The sequence below is a fragment of the Scatophagus argus genome, chromosome 8 (assembly GCF_020382885.2).
Source record: "Scatophagus argus isolate fScaArg1 chromosome 8, fScaArg1.pri, whole genome shotgun sequence".
NCBI lineage: Eukaryota > Metazoa > Chordata > Actinopteri > Scatophagidae > Scatophagus > Scatophagus argus.
The window spans coordinates 12,038,582-12,059,846 of record NC_058500.1 but is presented as its reverse complement, the minus strand read 5'-3'; the positions used below and the strand labels follow the sequence as shown (position 1 = coordinate 12,059,846).

The window sequence follows — 21,265 nt, the reverse complement described above, 5'->3', positions numbered from 1 at the left end:
ATTAGAGGGTCTGACACAAACACAAGCACAGATGCATGCCTTTGGCTTTACACACTTGAGCAGCACAGCTGCATATTCGGCCCAAGTGAAATGGGATTAAACTTTTACTGTCTCTTCAATTCCTGGTTTTTACGTTTTCGTGGGCTTGCTCATCTCTGTAAAGCCTTACAAGAAGGAGGCAATTGTTTTTAAAGTCCTTGTGAACATGGTCTGCTAAACAAAAGTCTGTCCAGCCCAGATTCACATTCCTATAAGTTTAAATTGCCTGATAGTCAGACGACATCTCATCCATACAGATGTGTGTCTGTAACCCCACAGAGGCATCACTGTGCAAAGCACGGCCACTGAAAGCAATTCACTCCGTTTGTATACTCTGCCAGTGGGACTACACTGCATTGATTCATCCGTCTCACCCCTCCCTCACCCTTCCTTTCCCACCTGCTTCCCCCTTTCCTCTCACTTCTTTCCTCTGACCTCCTCATTTTCCACTGTTGACAACACCTACAGATGATTAATGATAATCCATGCCGGCCATTGGCTGCAATTTGGGAGCATTTTATATGAGAGGCAGCAGGGGGAATTTTTATCACTCACTCTTTCTGCGTTCCCAGTAGTGTCTTTTACTCGACTGACTCCGGCTTACTGAGGAAAAAGACACCAGAGGGAGCCAAGATAAAAGACACTTTGGAGAGGAGAAAACCAGTGAGCCCACATTCTCTGCTACTAATAGCACTATTTTGAAGAAAAATCAGCTCCAAGCGTGAGTGGGAGGAGGCAGACGCAGTCGGTGGTTATAAATGTCATCTTGTGGAGAAATATGGTTCTTTTTATTTGGTTTTGGCCTAGTTTAACAATCCTAAACGTATCTACTAAAGGGCTGAATGAGCATGAACAGAAGGCAGAGGTGGTCCATGGGATGTCAGTACTGGTAAAATTAGTTTCTTAAAACAACTTACACACACACAAAAAGAATTATTATGCAATCATGAAGAAAGAAAAGCAGAAGGGTAGCGGTGTTAAGATTCATGTGATTTTAGGGCCCTCTAGTGGTCATACTTGCATGCACTTTGAATTTGGCCAAGAGTGGTAGACTTAAACTTCACTTTATTGATCCCTTTGGAATGACTCCCTCAGGGAGATTGAAATTAGCAGCTTATAAAAGTAAGCAAGCAGAACACAGGGCAATTTGCAAACAACAACAAACAGCAACTATTTGCAAACAGGTATAATAATAACATAAACAAAGATAATAATTGTATGTTGATAGCACATAGTGAAAAAGTTGCTCTCCTAAAAAGCTGCTGAATTTACATTTGCAAGTGTTTGATCATTGATGTTGAAAGCACACCTGATAGACTGATAGGCCTGAAGGGAAACAAATCAGTTTCTGTTGCTGTGAAATGTGAAAATCTCAATCTGAAACACCAGAGACAATACATCAAGAGTTGTTTTTCTCTTGTTTGGTATCCACTGATAAACTCTTGTCCTCATACATTGTTTTCTTTGGCTCTTTACTTGATATTTCCAGAAACATTTTAATCCCTAAAGATATTCTGTTAAGTATCATGAAAGACAAAGAAAACCAGGAAGTATTCACACTTGAGAAGCTGAGACCAGTGAGTCTTTGCTTTGTCAGTAATCAAAACGGTGGCCATTCAGTTCACTTTCTGTCAATTAACTAATCACTGAATCTGCCAATCACTGCAGCACTTCAACACTCCTGTCGCTGTTGACCTTTTGTTCTAATTAATTTTAGACCCATAGTCAAGTACCCATATCTATCCATTTTTATCAAAGACTTTGTCTTTGATGAAAAAAAGCCTCCCTGTAAATTTCTTTGCTTGCAGATGTCTGCGGTGTGTACTCTGTTTGAATTCTCTTGGACCTCAGTTCAGCGCTTGATACACTGGACCTCAGTGTCTTAATCAGCTAAATAAAGAGCCATGTTGGCCTCAGTCATGTGGTGTTGAACTGGAACATCTGCTATCTGTCGAACAGGTCGTTTTCTGTAATGTTTGGCGGCGCCTCCTTCTCTTGTGCACCGTTTTGTTTACTGTTTACATCCTACCTCTGGGACAAATCTTATGTGAACATCGCTATGTTGACTCGTATTGCTATAGTGATGACAGCCATTTGCATGTTCTGTGTTCTGTGATCTGCTAACCCATGAGCCTGATTGTTATCATCACGTTAATGCTGTCTTTAAAAAGAAAAAAAGAAACTCTATAAAAATCTGTTCTGTTAATTCAGACATCAGATGTTTGTTCTTACAGCTTGTGGATGTTTCATCTCTAATGAATGCAGTATTGACTGTTTCTCTTTTCTTGTCTTTAACCCTGCATGCAGGTTGTACTTTGTGTGTATCTCCACTAAGTGTCACTGTGGCATCACATCTTAGCTGCAGAAGAATGAAAGTGAAGTGAGGACATACTGTGCACCTCCACTCTCATGGGTTAACCTCCCCAGGGACATGATGGGTGACTCAATAGTTCACCGCAGCCTTGAGCTTGTTCTCTCGGTTTCTATGTTCACTGATCCATGGTTATACTGTACGTGATTATATGTGTGTACCATGATGACACTTTCAGGTAGAGGAATAAAAACTTATTTGTCAAGAAAAGTTGTTGATTCCGAAGCTGAATGAAAGACTGAATGAGAGAAACCGGTTCTGCTGCACCGTTTCATGTTGGTGCTTCTTCAGCTTGTGAATCAATATCATCCACATCATTTTTTTCAAAAGCCTTGTATGCCACACCAGGCACTGTGACACAGTGTTGAACCTTTTAACTTTACATACGATGAATTTCTTCTCTGCATTCGACATTTAATCCATCACAGGTTGAACCCACACATGCAACATGCAGTGAAACACACTGCAGTGGGCTGCCATATCAGGCACCCGGGGAGCAGTTGGGGGGGGTTAAGTGCCTTGCTCAAGGGCACATCAGTCACTACTATGTGAGGGGGGGCACTTAAATTAATCACTTCACGTTCACGCCTAAGTTTTTCCCTACTGCTCTGGGGGGATCGAATGGAATGGAATCAAACCAATGACCCTCTGGTCACAAGCCACCTCTCCAACATCTAGGCCACAGCTGCCAGCATAGCCTTTAAACCCAGCAGTACACTGTATAATGCTGTTGACTTCTATACAGCACAACTCTGCAATTCATTTTTTGGTTGATAAGACAAAAGCGTGTGTTACATTACCCCAGACAATACTCACAGATTACCAGTTTATCTACTGTCTTGTAATCCATTTATACAGTATAATAATCTTGTCTACCATGGATTACCTTCTCACATGTACTACTTAACATTAATTGTATACATTATATATAATGTTATAATGGTTGCACTCTTGAGAGCTAAAAAGGGGGGTTTGTTCATGGTGTAGTTCTGGTTGATTTTCAAGGGTGAAAAGCATCATCATTCATCTTGTAACCATACGACTGTGCTGTTCCTATGACAGCTGAATCCCCAGCCAGAGGGATCAAGTGGGTGGTGATGAAACTAACTCTAATATCCATCCATCCATTTTCTATACTGCTTTATCCATTCCAGGTCCCGGGCGGCTGGAGCCTTTCTCAGCTGCCAGACGGGCAAGAGGCAGGGTACACCCTGGACTGGTCCTCAGTCAATCACGGCTACCTCTAACCACAATATTAATAAGAAGATTTTCTTAAAATAAAAGATTTTAAGAAGAGATTTTAAACTGTTATGTGATAACTGCTTCTCTGTACTGTAGATCCAGAAGATCTTTGACCTCACTTCCATTTGGAGCTGGTGCACTTTGCTGAATGTGCTTGACTCAGTGGTGCAAAATGCTGTAAATATCATCTCATCTTGGTCCACGCTGCTGTTGGCAATAACTTAAGGTACTGCAACCATATTCAGTGCTTAACTCGTGACGGCCTACAGATGCTGCCAGCACAGTTTTGTGAAAAAAGAAAAAAAAAGAAGAAAAAATTAATCATCAAAATCTTTGGATTTCTGCTTCTCTCATGAGAAGAATCACAAAGTGGTACGCTCAAATTCCTTCACGCCTCCTTGCGACAAAGGCAGCATGAGAAGCTCGGTGACATAGCGATTACACAGACTTAAGAAAATGTATTTTTTAGAGTATTTCAAACTAGAACACAGCTAAAATGATAGCTTCCTCTGAATATTGGGTCAGGTTTCCAAGCACTGTCATGATGAATTATCCTGAATTATTTAGTCATTTGTTAATGTACAAATTTAGTTCACCTCTGCAAGAAAATCCACTGACTTATATAGTTGCACTGAAATGAACTCATTTCATCAGGCCTAAAAATCTCAAAAACTGTGTGTGCACTGATTCAAGTAAATATTTGAAGTTTCCATGTGTCTAAACAACCGAGCCATCTAATTTTAATGAATCAGCTGATGCACCATGTAGCGTAGTGTCAGAATAGCACTTTATGGACAGAGGGAGAACTACAGAGAGTATAGTTCTAAAGTCCCATGCCTGGTTAAGTTTTCTCTGAACTCGGGCTGCACTTCAAACACTCATCTTTCTCCAGTCAATGCACATCAACCAGCAGCTCCCCCTCCCAGACAGTTTACAGAAATAGCATCAGTAATCTATGGGACTGGGAGGTGCCACTGTGCACCGTTTTATCTGAGACTACAGTATGTGGGTATTACCATGGAAACTGCAGAGAACTGTCCAAATTACTGTCAGAGAGCCAGGATAGAGAGACATAAAAAATATCCAGTTTGTCGTGGAAGCTTGTGCTTCAAGGCTTTTAACGGCTACGTCTTTGTTTGGACTCTGTTTTTTCCCCCCCGTGAGAGGTGAAACCACTGCACTAGAATTTTGCCAGTAGGTGTTTTTCTGTGGCTGCGATAAAACTTCCTGATTTGACTTTAAAAGAATTGTATATTGATAAGAGTTGTGAGTACTTATAATTGGCTACTGTGAGTTAATAATGAGCCTACTGTACGCCTTGGTTATGATTCTTCTTATCCTGGAGCAGTTGTGTCATTACAATGTACTGCATTCTTGGCTGAATAGAGTTACAATCTCACTGAGAGAATGGTATGTTAAAAAGCTCAAATCCCTGTTGTGTGATTTCCTGGAGCACTGTGGGAGAAAAGCACTTTGGGTCAAAGTCCATTTCCTTACACAAAGAGGAATAACAATAATAAGTATAATAATGGGAAGAAGAAGTATTTGTCACATATTTTGCAAAACACTGAATAAAACTGAAACAATGATACAGAAAATCCAACTCTTGTTAAAAATTTAAATGACAGAAAACCTCTTAATATATATGATGTCATTATTCTCTAACCGTAAAGGGGAGGGGACCTGTAGCGGTTAAATCTTCTCAACCAATAGCATGCAGGCGCTGGAATATCAAACACGGTGCTGCATTTAGGTACAGTCGGGAATTTTTCCAATTACAAAATCAGCGTTCTAAAGGAATATTGTTATGTGTATCTGAGTATGAGTATACACATCTGAGTGTGTATCTCTCTCTCAGTTTTGTTGTGGTTGCTACAAGAGCTAAAATGTGCTTAATCAATCAACACAAAATATATAAGCAGCTATTTTGATAATCAAATAAAGATTTACATTATTTCTTCAAGCTAAAAATCAGGATCATTTCCTCGCTGAATGTTCTCATTTGAGGATATGATACTCTTCGTCTTTATAAATGATAGTAAACTGAATAGAATATCCTTGTGTTCAAGGCTGTTTGTTGGATAAAGAAATAAGGAACTGATTAAAACTGTAGAAAACTGTAGATTTATATTAATCTTTAGCTTAATCGCCAATTAAAATAAAACTGGAAGTTGCAGTTCTTTTACCACTAAGCTTCGCAGGCAAAATGCATGTTGAATGTTAAAATTACGTTTCCTAAAGGAGCCTGAAAGCACCACTATGGGAGGGTCTTGTGAGGAACAGTTCGGCCGCTTACTCGACCCCTCACTCTGATTACAGCTGCTTCCAGGGAAAGGACGCAGCGGGAGGGAAATACGGAGGTCTTTGCAATTTGAAAGCATCCTGTGGGAAAGGTAAGACAACAAATCCTGCTTTTAATTACTTTTGCTTCATTGCAGAGCGCCTCGAGTTTTCTTTTCTAAAGCGAGTTTGAAGCTTAAAGGAAAACAATTGAAACGACCACCGCTCTCAGAAGACACGTTAATAAGCTCAGACACCAGCAGCACCTCGGCGAGTTGAAACCTGTTACTTGTTAAGAAGTTTTCCAGCTTAATGGATGACGTGTTTCGACGTTAGGTTAACGCAAACGCCAAAGGAAAGTGCCATAAACTCTGAGCACTCTTAGGTTGTTCCTTCTAGACGTGTTCTGTCGAAGATGTGGATCATATCAGCATTCCTATCACACAAACTCATCCGCGTCTTTGCCCGTAGCAGACTATACTTCACTGCGTAATTTAATTATATGGACTTCAGCTGACGAGACAGGCAGGGCGGATCCTACTTACTGTAAAAACTTTATCGCCTCTTTCTCTTCTGAAACCTGTTTGGCCAGTAAACGGGAGCTGGTAGTATCGGATGTTTTTCATCTGGACAGGACTTAATGGCAAGCAAAATAAAATAAAAAAATACATATGTATATAACTTTTAGACTACCGAGTGAGTTCTATTTTTCATTTAGTTATGAGGTCCCAAATCCCATTGCCTGTTGTGAATAAATGTTAAAACATAAGTCTGTACCGAGGAAATTCCTCTCTCCGAGTCACCACACCCTTGTTGTGCTGCTCGGCTACTGTAGCGCAGAGCCTCATATCTCACACAGGCTTGTTCTCCACAACAAAACCGCCAGTATCTGACCTGAACCGAAGCAAACCCTGCAAAGTCCCGTCATGCATCATCAACAGGACTATTCCCATTTGTGTTTACACGCTGTCACGCAACACACACGCAGACACGTAGATACAGGAGAAGAGTGCTTTAAATGTTTTCCTACACCTTCCCCAGCCTGTATGTGTGCATGCTTGTATGTAAATTGTTTGTGAGGCTACTACAAGAATGATGTCATTGCAGCCGAACATCTGGGTGCTGACCAAGCTGTTTGCAGGTAGTGGTCAGTAGTGGAAGTGGCACACGCACATAATACAACACACAACACAAATCAGTGCTGTTGTGGAAGTCCGTAGTCTAGACTACATCAGTCTGAAAGCAGAAGTCATGGTGTCTGCTGTGTAGTTTGGACTGTCATTCTGCTGATGTAATCCAGAACCACTCTGTGCGAAGTGGGCTGTATTAGGTCGGAAACGCAGTGGTATTACTGGTCCTTCCAAAATCATTTTTTTTCGAAAGGAGTGGTGGAGTTGAATTTCTCTGATTAAAGCATTATCTAGTTAAATGTTTTGCAAGGTTTTCTGAGCATGTAGTGCAAAAACAAGAAAGCTCAAATTAAAGATATGCTCTGTCGGGAGCAATATGATAGGACTATTCAAACGCAACAGGATATGCAGAAAACATCTAAAATCATTACCTCGATTAATCATTTGATGTATTAAAAGTCAGTAAATGGTGAAATATGCCCATCATTAATCCCCAGAGACCAACATTAAATTCAGTTTATTGATACAACGCAAAATCACAACAAACGTGTTCTCGTGATTCGTTCCAAATAGAGAAGATCCAGACCACACTTTTTCGTTTATTCTTTAGTACAGACAGACTCAGCAATGAGCAAGTTCTTGGCGATGGGAAAGGACAACAGGAGGAAAAACTCCTTTAAAGGGTCCTTGTGTTTAGTCAGATATATTGAGTTTATGATGATTGGTTGGATGAAGTAGCTTGTAAAACAGAAATGGCTGCTGCACAAACAGCTGTTGTTTCAATATGCCAGAAACATATTTAATCAACATTTAGGTAAATAAGATCAGCCTCTGTCAGATACTCAATATTAAAGGCCCACAAAAGCTTGATTGGGACATCCCTACAATACACTTCAATATGTTGATATAACTAAGTTAAAATAACAAGACACGGTGCCTTATGGACAGAATTGACATTATGATAAAACATCTTCCATCTCTAGCTTGTGGGCTCTTTTTTTTCTTTCTTTCTTTCTTTCTTTCTTGCCATATTGAGGTCAACCCAGTAGGTCAGCACAAAAGGTTTCATGGAAAACTATTATGGATCAGAAGCTCCATATACTGTATGCTAGGATCGCCAGAGGCCAATTCAGCCTGGCGCAGCACCTCATTTAGTTCCCTTCAGCATGCAGTCTACCACTGACCTACAGTGAGTGTACTTTTAGCCTGTTGTACGTGCAAGCCAGAGCTTCAGAGACGACGAAGTGTGCTTATAGAGCTTCTCCCAAGCGAAGATTTAGGAAGTAGTGCAAGGACAGAAGAGCAGATCAGTCTGAGGTCTTTTTTTTTTTTTTCCATCCTTGCAGCTCACACTCACTCTATTGTTAGGCTATAGGTGCTTATCAGCTGAGGCGTTCAGACACAATGCTCCACAGTATCCTGTCTGAGATTAGTGTGGACAACTTTCCATCAACAGGGATTTCCAAGGAGGCCAGTGTCATACTGAAAGCTAATTTGACTGCGGTCTCTTTCACGCACAGGCTACAAGAAAGTGCTGAGATTAGGCTCTTCACTGTTTCTGTTTCCAAGTCATCTGACGGTGACCGACATAAACATATCCGCATGGAAAATAGAGTCTGTAGGCTGTGTGGTGCACAGGCAGCAAGCAGACGAGAAAATCCTCTGGAGAAAGCATTTCATCTCTGGGAGAGTTTCATGTTTGGACCCTGGTGCTTCGAGTTTCAGGAAGTCCCTAAAAGGACAAAGCTAAACATTTTCTCCTGAGTTACATTAGCAGCAGAGCCCCGAGGGATGGGTCCTGATAGCTGTTTCCCCACCCCCAGATCCATTTCCCTGTTGGCAGAACAAACAGATTTATTAAGCTCAGATACTAACGAAGCTCTTATCAAGTCTTTTGTCTCTTCTTTTCAATTAAACTTCTATTGATGTGGTATCTTTAGTAGTTCTGAATCATGACCTTCAATGCTTGATGGGCTAAAGATATTAATTGAATGTGTCCAATATATTTAATTTTATATATTATGGTGTTCATCTCATTTCTGTTGCAGAAAGTGTTTCTGTCTGAGCTGTGGTCATTTCAGCCTTTAGTTATTTACAAGTCTCAACTCATAGACTCATAGGACGCAGACGGACCGATCAGATGAGAGAAACCGTCAAGGTGTTGGGAGGCGGTGACTCCATCCAGACTGCTTCTGTGTGTGCGTGTCAGCTTTCGTTTTCATTTGCGCTGGGAGGTTTGCAAAGCAGGAATGCAGCACCCTAAGGATACGGCACATTAGCTCCCTGATGGTGACATCACACTGCAACACAGGCAGAGAGAGAGAGAGAGAGAGAGAGAGAGAGAGATGAGGACAGAGGGAGAACAAGAGCCTGGAGGAGGATGGATGGATAGAAGAGTGGGAACTAAAAGAACAAGTCATGAGTGGGTAAGAGAGAGTCCAGCTAAGATGGTGTGTTCGTTAGTGCAAGAAAAATACGTTCATGGTTTCTAAACAAATCTGGGTTAGTTCCATTCCCAATCCACTCTATGACTTATTTATCCATTTTTTAAATTTCGTACTCATGAATTATTAATCAAAGACTTACTGTACTTTGGTGTGTTTTAAGTTTCTCCATATTCTGCCACTTGCTCTACAACACACTCGTGCTCTAGTTTTGACCAGCACGCCTCTCCTTCCTCGCTTTCCTTCGTCCGCCCAACTTTTCAGTCCGTTTGTACTGCAGTTGGAGGCTCAGGGGTGGATGAAAGGATAATTCTGTGTGATATTTCTCTCTTTCGTCCTCTGAGCTGAGCTGTGTGCACTGTGATAAATTGGGCTGGGGGAGTCTCTATGGCTCTGTCCTATTTTGGGCTCCAGCTAGGTTCTCTGACTTTAGCCGCCTCCCTGGCCTGGATCCTGAGTCTCACTGTTGGTCTCAAGTGTGATTTTAGCCTTGAAAATTTGAGTTTGGCTTCAGCTTCAAATTTGAGTTTGGCTTCAACAACTTCTGAGTGCATCCTTTTTTTTGTGCTCCCAATTCACTTTAATCTAGTATGTATTTAAATTACATATTTCTTTTGTTCTTCCCTACACTGTAGAGCTACACCATGCACAGTTAACTATATGTAGGTCTGCATTAAAATTAATAAAGTATTATGAGTACACGTGTCAACTGAACAGGTCTCCATTAAGAAAGCACAGCCACATTATAATCTGTTCCACAGTGTAATGGGGTGGGTACTATTGCATACGTTGAAAGGTTGTACAATACTGTGCAAAGTTTGATAAATCGACTCCGATGATTTCACTTGAATACACCTTAACTTTCCTTCCTCTAAAATTTAATGTCAGTACAGCAAAGAAAACAAGACTTCAGCATAGCGCAACTTAAGAAAAGATGGTAGTCACTAGGTTTTAAGTGCATATGCTGGTTCACGGAGTTAGCATAAAATTATACCTGTTTAAGCTGATATGCTTAACCAGAGAAGAAAAACCAGAAACATACCCAACCCTATTTGATAGAGAGTTTGATAGCTTCACTAAAATGCATTAAGTGCAAACCGCAATGAAAGCACATAATGAATAGACCCTGGCTCATAAACAGCCTATCAGATCCCCCGAGGCTGGAGAGTGCTTCAAGTGACACACGGCAGCCCGCTGCAGCACAATGTGTAAACTCTGATGTTTGCACACATGTACTCTTTATGGCAGAGTGAGCTTCATGTGTAATCCCGCACTCAACGCTTCAACCCGGAGATAGACGGGGGTGAGGGATGTTGTGCGTTTAGGAGAAAAGAGTGAGGGGTGTTGAAAGTGGGTGAGACATTCCTCATCGTTTACGTCCTCCCACATTTTTACACACTCACACAGAGTTGTGTGTAAGCACTCAGTGACCCGTCCTTAATCGTTGTGTGGGATGCATTGTGCTCCTTTAACCAATCAGTGTGTCAATAACTGCTCACAATTAATATTTGGCCGTAGCAGCGTTTCGTTCATACGTCACCTGCAAGTGTACAGCTAGTTTACATTTGATGAGGGAGTGTTTGCGTCACTTTCCAAGGAAGTCGGGGAGGACATATTTATTCATTTGTGGTGAGGTCTGCTGAGCAGCTGAAATCCTCTTGGTTTATCTTATTTTCATTCTGTTTTTACCTTTTCATCCTTATTCATCAACCTCTGGCTACGTCTTTAGCCAAGGTCAGAGACGTTGATTGTCTTTAATGTAAAGAAACTGAATCTCCTATATTCATGTATCCAGACCATTTGTTCAGTACAGTTAAAAAAAGAACTGATTGCAGTTTTGATTTCTGATTTGATTTTCTTTTCTGCTCCGTCAAACTAAATGGGAAGCTGAAGTGATACCCTCAGATCTTTCTGTAGATTTTCATCAGCATTCAGGTCTGGGTTTGAGTCGACCACTCAAGAACACTTAGCATCGTTCAGATGGAAAACAGCCTTCGGTTTCAGGTGTTTGTTGTTTCAGATGCTGGTGAGAGGAAGTCCAGTTAACAGATCAATTCATTCAAAGGCTTCTCAGACACCTGAACAGCAGCTTCTAATAGTCTCAGATAAGGTTTTAAACTCTGAAAGATTAACGTGGCAGCAACTGTGTTTTCCTTCGTTACAGCCACCCTGAGGTAAACAGCAGAAATATTTCTGTTTGTGTTGCAGAGTAATCATCCAGGAATGTGCACTTGCGTGTATTTAATTGGTCACACAGCAGAGCCTTGCTACATGATCAGGTTGATTTGTGGAAAAAGTCCATCCAGGTTTGCATAGAAGTCCTGCGTCGTCACCCACGCTTGTTTGTTTGTTTGAGTGGCCTCATGTAGCAAATGCTTAATGGAATATGTTTTCTTGCAGGGCTAAAGTCATTCTGACCGTAGCCTCAGCCAGGTATTAATGATTAGCTTTAACATTTAGGTCAGGAAGTTATTTCCTTTTGAACTTTAGTATAGTTCCTGTAGTGTTTTGTATATTAAGGTTGTCTGTAATACGGAAATGTCTCTCATTGTTTGTGACAGGAAGGTTGAACAGCTTCCCACACGAAAACAAAATGCTGAAGTTCAAATGCAGCAGTTTAAAGGTGTGGTTCTGCTGCATTAATTGAATCAGCTGTTATACACATGTGGTTCAGTCTGTGTCGTTCCACTGTTTTTAAAGGAGCACAGCAAGGCATGAGAAACCAAGACTGTAACTGGACATGCACTGGGCTTTTAAATGGTCAGCATGCTCATGTGTTCACAGTCTACTGAGTAAAACACCTATAGTAACTGTGTGGATGGCTGTTGGTGTCATCTTGAACTCTTAGTCACCTTCAGACTTTGGATAACTTTAAAATCTTAAAGACATACAATTGAATTCAGTTGAATCCTTGAATTTACTGATATATGTGATTTAAAATCTGGTTAAGAGGCAAAAGTTTCTATCTTACTGCCCATCCTGGAACTCAGTCTGATGAACAAGTGTGGTGGCTAATGTGTCACAGCTGCAGAGTTGAGTCAAGGGAGAAAAAAGTGTCTGTGCCGTGTGTGCTAGGAATGAGGACTTTGTCCTTTGCTACCCCACAGGCACAAACATTGTGCAAGATAGGATCATTCATTCTAAGACACGTGTGAACACGCAGTCTCCTGCGCAGTTAAACAGCCTGTCTGAGAGGGGGGCTCTTGTTAAAATGAACATGGAAGTCCTGCAATGAGTCCTGAGTTGTGTGACTTGAGCAAAAAGAAGAGGAGCGACTGGTTGTTTTGGACTCCTCCCTGTGCTAATAAAACTTAGCCAAAGAGACCTGAGGGGATAAAATGACAAATTGGGTGAATTCCAGTTCTCTTTCCTGTTGGTCATTTTCTTTCACTTTCTTCTTCCATTTTCTCAGGAAGTCTCTGAAAGGAATCAAAGAAAGGAAGTGAGGAAGGCAAATGAGGACAGAAATGACATGGGGAAAATCCACTGCAACACATGAAGCATGTGCAGCTATTCACCTAATAAATCCTCTGTTGTTGAGGTGAACCGAGGATTTCCTGCAGATTTGTGAAAGAAAGTTTTGCTCTGTTCTGTTCAGTGGAAAGCCTTAACTGTGAGCCACCTGCAAGTCGCTCACAGTTAAAGTCTTACCCAAGAGTTAGTTCATTTGTAGAACTGAACATCTAACTCAATGTAATCAGTAAATAAATCTTTGACTGATCAAACAAACTGTAAAAATTGCTGGGGGGAGCAATTTTTATTTCTTGATTTGTTATTTTCTTTCAAATTCTAGTAGAGAGGCAGCCTGATGGAGGCTATGTGGCCATATTCTCAAATTTTACTTTAATTAATGTATAAATAGTGGAGTTGCTTTATTTTTATACTACATATTAATTCACTAAAATGTGGACTGTATTGTTAGTTATATATTGTATGAATATTATATAGCCAAATATTGTGTCAGTGTTAAAGTGAAGTAGTTCATGCTCCACTTTAAGGGTAGCAGAGCACATGTTACAGTCAGCTATCATTTAGGAAGAAGTCCTTGGAGTTCCCGTCCCTGTCCTTGTGTTGGCACAGTGTGCACACATTAATGCAAAGAGAAGTGGTCGTTATCCAAACTAAACGCCGTGTGCTGCCACTGTCACAGGATGCATGCTGTGAGAGCTATTGTCGTCAGTAAGCTGCATTATTTTGCACAAGATTTACAGGACTGAACCCATTTTCTGAAGCTTTCTGGGGCTGCACAGTAGGGGTGTGTGTGTGTGTGTGTGTGTGTCTCTCTCTTTTCCCTCTGGCAGTGACAGTATGATGTATGGAGTAGCAGCAGCCTGCTATCACAGAGAACAGGTGGCTCTCTCCAGAGACGAACTGACAACACACTGGCCTGATTCAATGCGTGGGACAGAAAAGCAAACTGAACAATTGTCTTTTTAGTTCCGTGGTGAAAATGGTAGCTGTTGTTACAGTTGGTGAACAGGAAAACAACTGATGCCAGTAAAAGCTGAGGGAATCAAAGGAAGGCGGTGGAGATATCATTTTTGAACATACACAAGCACCTCAGTCTCCTTGGTTATTTTTAGGGCTTGTCGTCAAAAGAAAGGGCACATTGTACCTTGCAGAGTTTTTCTCTAATAACGGAATGAATTGGTCACTTTCCACAGAGGAGCCACCAGGCTGCCCTCAGAGAAACCAGCAGTTTATGTCCATAAGTTCGAGTTACCTTAAGAGTTATCAGTATATTTGCTGATGCTAACAGCTGCTGCTGCTGATGACGAGAGAAGTGCTTTTATCAAATGACAACAAAACAACAGCATAAGCAGGCCTGCATTAGACGGGAGAGGTTGCACCACAGGCAGGCAGAAAATGACTTTCCTCTCTGCAGAGCATGTGCGATTGTCAGTCGACCCAAGTAGAGCAAGCAGACAGAGAGGAGAGGGGAGCCTGTCCTCTGCTTGATCATGTACGCTGTTGTTCTCTTAAACAATTAAAAACATTTAAAAGATGCTTTGTCAGCTGTTAAAAAGTAAAGTCTGTGTATGGGGAAAGGCAGCCATATTTAAGAGAAAACTATTGTTAGCTTCTCTAAAGAAACTCTGTGTGTGTGATTATAGAGGTGTAGATCTTTGGGTTTTTTCCAGTCTTAGATCGGTGGAAGCTGCTGCTGGCAGGCAGCCAGTATGTTGTCTCATGACCTACTGCCTTCCTCACCATTATCGTCAGCTTGTGGGAGATTGGGAGATGGGTATTGATCTGTGTGTGTGTGTGTGTGTGTGTGTGGGTGTGTGTGCATGTGTTCGTGTCATTTCATCCACATACACACACACCTTTCAGCATTACAAGCAAAGAGTCTGGGAGAAAATTGAAAATTTAAGTGCTATGCAGGAGGTGTCACCAAAAACCAGTTAAAGCTGGAGATCACGTGGCCACGGGGACGTAGGAGTGACAAACTGAGAATCACCCTTAACGCGGTTGTGATAGAGTCCAGACGTGCAGCAGTGTGAAGAGCACTGAGGCTGCAGCGTTCCCAGCACTGAGACGACTATCCCTCCTGTTCCCTTCTCTCCCACTGCTTTTCCAGACCAGTGCTGAACACTCAGACCGACCCTGTTTTCCACCTCACACACAGGAAAAGGAAAAGGGTGCGGCTCTGAAACAGACATTTCGTTTTTTTTCCACACTCCTTCTCACTCTGTTTCTGGTTTCATTGTTTCACCTCCCTCTTCTGTTTGAAGAAAACTTGTTTCTCACCAGTTGGCTGCTTGCTCAGCCGTTCTTACGCATGTCAGTCCTCAACATACAGCCTAACCAAAGTGTTTTCTGTTTGTAGATGGCAGCCATCAGGAAGAAGTTGGTGATAGTTGGGGATGGTGCATGTGGGAAGACCTGTTTGCTCATCGTCTTCAGTAAGGACCAGTTCCCAGAGGTCTACGTCCCCACTGTGTTCGAAAACTACATCGCTGACATTGAAGTGGATGGCAAACAGGTACTTTATATTGCAAAAATATTCCAGCAAAGAGACATGTTCCCTCTAAACATTTCTAATGGTTTTATTTAAACAATAAAGCAAACATTTAAGTCAAAATATTTGAAACAGATTTCTACCCATTTCCAATATTAAATAGTTAAACTTGACCAACTACTACAGTAAAATACTGCTTATGCATTGTTCCATCAGTATTAAAAATTACAATAATGGGACATTTCACTGCAGAATGAGTGCTTTTTACTCTTGATACTGTCATTAAATATTGGTTATAATACTTCTGCACTTCTACTTAAGCAGGATTTCAAATGCAGCACTTTTACCTGTAATGGAGTACTTTTACATTGTTGTGTGGTTCTTTTACTTGAGTGAAGAATGAAGAATGTGAGTATATCTCCCACCGCTGATGATAAGAAACAGTCCTGAGATCAGGCAGGTTTATGTGACACACTGTCACTGCTGCTGTAGTGTTGGCCCCATGTGACCCTGTTGGCCCCGGTGGTCGAGAACCACGTGCCATCAGAGCTTGTGGGATAAGTGCTTATTGTAAGCGAAACCATGGGACTTTTCGTTGTTCCAGAACAGCAGACCTTCCTCAAGCCAACAACAGGAAATGGATCAATCCCACCTTCCTGCTGTGGTAGAGCTCCCCATTCCTTATACATCTTGACTAATGTCCCATTTCCTTTTCCTGTTTCCTGCACTGTATAATACTAGAGTTAACTATTACTCCATGCATCTCAACTGTGGTGTATAGACTTAAACTGTCTGATGTAGTAAAATGTTACCTAAGTTAAGTCACTGTTGAACTTGCAGCTGGTCCCAACCTAATTTCCTTTGATTTATATTTGGTTGTGGTTACAGCTGTCACCGCACAAGAGGTGAGGAGGAAACAAGGTGGTTGTGCTTCCACCATCAGCACCGGAAAAGCAGTTAACCTCAGTGGCGGCTGCTGCATGTTGCTGCTATGCTTTTCTATATCTATGTGTTAAAATGTGTAAACTACATATAAAGTATACTGTATATCAATGTATGTCCCTCATGAGATATATATATATACACTCACCCAGAAGTCTTAATGACCCTCTAATTTGAACATTTATACGTTTATTCCAGAGCTGTTCATGGCAGTAGCCAACGAGTGAGCCATCTTGCTTCCTTCTCATTTCTCAGAACTGCACATGGACAGTACTGACTGATTAGTGAAAACAACAACAATAAAGAAAAGAAGGTGGTAAAGAGCACCCTGGTGGTAGAATAAACTACAGATCAGACTCTGAAGAGACACCTAGTGGCAAAAGAGTTCAGAAGCAGAAGATGTGGGCTCAGGTTTGTCATGCTGTGGTGCTGCCGACTTTCCTCACACAGAAGATGTAGTACATCTCAGCCCACTGTCTCATATAGTATGGAAAGTCAGACAACAGTCTTGGCTAGCCAGTCTTGCCAAGGTAAGTAGTGTGTCAGCCAGCAAACAAGACTTGGCAAAACATGATTAAAGAGAGACGTCAGAAAAGTCAAGATGAACTGCTAACACACTGTGTAGTTGCTCTCCAGGGGACAATTACGACTGTTTTTACCCAATTCTCAGCTGTCTCTGGCACAGTTTTTAAGCTGTGACTGTAATGTGAATCAGGTTTCTGTAGAATTAAATCAACATGGATGCAAGTCAAGATTACAGTTAAAGCTACGAGACCATTGAGGACATTTTTACATTCCAAAGTTTCATGATGTATGGGTGCAGTCACATTTGTACCCTGTGTTTAAGACATTCCTGTGTGGTGCTTTTGTGCTGCATTGTAGTGTGTGCTACAGCTCACGCAGATGATTATTTGCTGGGCATTTGTTTTATCTAGATCAGGTCAAGCACTCTGGGATTTCAAATAGTTTGATTAACAGCCTAAGTAACACCTATGGGAGCCATCTCAACTCTAGGGAGTAGCTTTTTAGGTCTGGTAGAGGAATTAATTGTTATAATCTTCTTTTTCCTTTCTCTTTCCAGTTATTCAACAGCCATTACTGTTGCCCATATTTTTTTGACTCTCTCCACTTTTCCCATCCTCATCCTGCTGAATATCTTAGCCACCTTACATGTTTTGTTCTTCTTCCTCCTCTGTTTCAGGTGGAGTTAGCGTTGTGGGACACAGCAGGTCAGGAAGACTATGACAGGCTGAGGCCTCTCTCGTACCCCGACACAGATGTCATCCTCATGTGCTTCTCCATAGACAGCCCCGACAGTTTAGGTAAGGCTGAATGCAAACTGCTGTCTTAGCAAAACTGCATTATTTAAGTTCAGCGCTATCTCCCAGTGAATTAATTTTTCTGGAATTAAAAAGCAAAACTCTGTCCCCACAGCATAGTTTCAGTGTCCCAAAGAAGTTTGTAAACCCAATTAAAGTAATGTTAAAATTATCTTTGTATTTTTGACCTTCTGGACTCCATTGATTCGAGGCGACTTGAGCAACTGGAGTCCAGTTCATGTTTCTTCCGACAGAACTTAATAGGAAACTAAATAAAGCTTCCTCCCACAAAAAAGAAGAGGAAAAAAAAAATAGAGAAGTTGGCTTGCTGCTCACTTTGCTTAACGCTCCATTATATGTCCACATTTTCCAGCATAAGGAGGGCTCATCTGTCACTGCACCAAAATCAGTTAGGTTTTTCCACTCTGGTAATTTATGTATTTTTCATTACAATTTCCCATTCGCTGCCAGTATGCAGACTTCATGCAATTAATGACCCACTTTATGAAAATGCAATGCTTATTCAGATTGTGAGTTTTTCTTTTTTTTTGTGAGAATCATTAAATTACAACAGTTAGCTCTTAGTCTGCTCTCTTGTTCTGGTTTAGTAACTTTAGTCTGTAAATTGAGCAATTCCCCACATGACGGATTTTCAGCTGCAGCAATTTGAATAAATCATTTGGAAGTTACAACATTAAATATAGTAGTAAGTACATATTTAAATCGATAAGAAATTGATTGAACAACTTGTATCCAAGATTAAGTCTGATCAGTGCTCTCCTAATAGAGACTCTTATGGTTTAATTTCAGTTTCATTCAGACTGTAACCTAGCTGATAGCTTGTTATGTGGGGGTCAAATATTATGAAATCATATTTCTGGAATATTGTATGTGTTACAGGCAAGGATGTGAGTGTTCTCAAAAACCAAATGCAACTGATGACAGATATGTCTTGTTTAATCGACTCCAGCCCTGGGACTTTCTCCCACTGTGTTTTCATATGAGGGGCGCCACAGATATTCTTATCGCAGCATAGCATCTCCTTCTAGAAAGCGCAGATTTTGGCTTGCAGTCTCACCCATGCATCAGGGAGGGGGCTCAGTAACCTCCCTGTGTTTATGTCTGTACAGTCACAAGGGAAATGACAAGGCCTCTCCCAGCTGTCCTTTTAGGGACAAACGTCTGGAATTTACTGTGCAGTGGCTTGAGTTGGGTTTTTTTTTTTTGTTTTTTTTATTCTTGTAGAGAACATTCCCGAGAAATGGACGCCTGAAGTGAAACACTTTTGTCCCAACGTCCCTATTATTCTTGTGGGTAACAAGAAAGACCTCAGGAATGATGAACACACACGCAGGGAGCTGGCCAAGATGAAACAGGTGTGTGTGCTATCTGATCTTTCTCTTTGACATCTATACACACGCGACATTATTTTAACTCGCTGTTTGTACATTAAACCCCCAGGAGCCGGTGAAGTCTGAGGAGGGCAGAGACATGGCCAACCGCATCAGTGCCTTTGGCTACCTGGAGTGCTCTGCGAAGACCAAGGACGGCGTGCGAGAGGTGTTTGAGATGGCTACCAGAGCAGCGCTGCAGGTCCGCAAGCGCAAGAAGAGGGGAGGCTGCCAGCTACTGTAAAGGGATGGAGTTTGATGGCCAGTCAGCCCCTTACACTTGGAGAAACCTTAAATCAGTTGCTTCCGTGGACTATACATACTTCACAGATGCAGATATGCCACCGAAGAATATGAAAGACTGACACACCTGTTTAAAAGCAAAACAAATCAGCCTCTTTTTTTTCTCTTTTTCTTTTAAAGAAACCTCTGCTACTCACACTGTCAGTTTTCTTTCTGATCATTTGGTGTTTTGTTTTCCTTCACCAGCTTGTTTGTGTTATGGGCCTGTCCCCTTCCTTCGATATGAATGTATGTTTGTATTTATATGTGCATATTCCTTACAAATATATCATGCGTCTGCCTCTGTGTTATTGTTTACAGAGAAGGGTCTTGAAGCTCACATATGCCCACAGGCTGCCTTGCTGTCACGGCTGCAAGTTGCAGACGGTTTTAAATTTGCTTAAAGTAGTATGGAACCCCTGCTCCTCTTGAACCAACATGTATCACTCAATCTTCTGCAGTTGCCATCAGTCTATTTCACTATCAATTTTACACCCTTAATATTCAAAGTGCTGAATCAGCAGAGCCCTGTTTTCCCCTTTTTCCTCTGACACAAAATGACTAAATTTAGAGTTTCGCACTGCTTTAATCCACTGAAACCTACATAAACTGAAGCAGCAGCAATCATTTGTGTGGAGAGGTTTTGGACTTCACCTCACTCAGCCTCTCTTCCATGGCGATAGCTTAAACTGGCACTGGAGACAGTCATCTATTGTCATGGTCACAATACGCTCAGTCATGCTCGCACTGGCTCTCACAGACTTGCCTCTGCCATGACGTCACCCAACTCCTTCCCCAAACAAGCCTGCTGTCTGAACTCTGTTTTGTTGATTCAGATCCAGTAGGCAGTCAATACGCATCACTAAGTCCTGCATTACCTGAGGACAAGTGCACACTGTAATCTACAGGTTCGTGAAACTCCATTGCACACTATACAGCCGTATTGATATTCAGATTAAAGACCCATTCTCTTTGTACAAGTTTTAATAAAATCCAACAGCTTAACTGACAACTCAGATCTTGTTTTTAACAATGTGCCGTCACCTCAGTTTGACTCGCCAGATCAGCAGCTCCATTGACAGATTCAGAATGGGGCTTTGTGAGGTGTTAAAGGTCTTTATTTGACACGACACATGACATTCCTTGAGGTGAGATTGGAAAAAATGAGTGCAGTATCCACTGTCCAGTCAAAAGTTTCCTCGAGTAGCCCTTAAATAACATTTTAATGGGGCCAACTGATAAACGGTGTGTATGTATGGGAACAATGATTCTGCATCAAGGCCTAAAGCTAAAATATTTTTTAGTAATTTTTTTTTTTTTTTTAAGATACTGGTGTGTTATAAAGGTTGTTCAGTGGAAATTTACACAAGAATTTGCAACAGAACTGGCATAAAAAGCCCCAATAGTCAGCTTTCTCAGTGGCTGCAACCTCAATTTAAACTTCAATATTTTTCGGCAGGTGCGTGTTCTCGTTGCTGACAGAATCTTTAGTCCACGCTTTGACACAGTCACTGTGTCTTCTGTGTTATGGCTTGAAAAAAAAAGATTCATTACACATCAGGTCCTGTCATGAAAGAGCCCTGAACACACTGTATCGAAGTGTGTTTAATGGTCTCCACAGCAATCGTAAACACCATCATAAGCAACTGTGGTGATCTTTCTTTTTTTTCTACTACATAGAGATCAAAGTTTGGGCTTGGGCTATTTCCTGGACAGTGCCTTTATGTCTGTAATGTCAAACACCATAATTCAAGAGAAAATGTTGATTGTGATGATGCTTTACAAACGGGAGTGGGATGTGTTGAATGTCTGGATGAGACAAACGTCAATAAAGTATTTTTGAAATACTACGTGATCCTAACT

The 21,265-nt window shown here is 41.3% G+C and overlaps 1 protein-coding gene across 1 annotated transcript; it reads left to right on the top strand.

The window, feature by feature from the left end:
• The first annotated feature begins 5,895 nt into the window (after positions 1 to 5,895).
• LOC124062982 (rho-related GTP-binding protein RhoA-D) lies at positions 5,896 to 21,263 on the top strand. Its single transcript, XM_046396148.1, has 5 exons — positions 5,896 to 6,045; positions 15,337 to 15,492; positions 17,612 to 17,732; positions 18,975 to 19,105; positions 19,191 to 21,263. The coding sequence occupies exons 2-5, from the start codon at positions 15,337 to 15,339 to the stop codon at positions 19,362 to 19,364; spliced, it is 582 nt and encodes a 193-aa protein (XP_046252104.1). The 5' UTR covers positions 5,896 to 6,045; the 3' UTR covers positions 19,365 to 21,263.
• Positions 21,264 to 21,265: the final 2 nt, after the last annotated feature.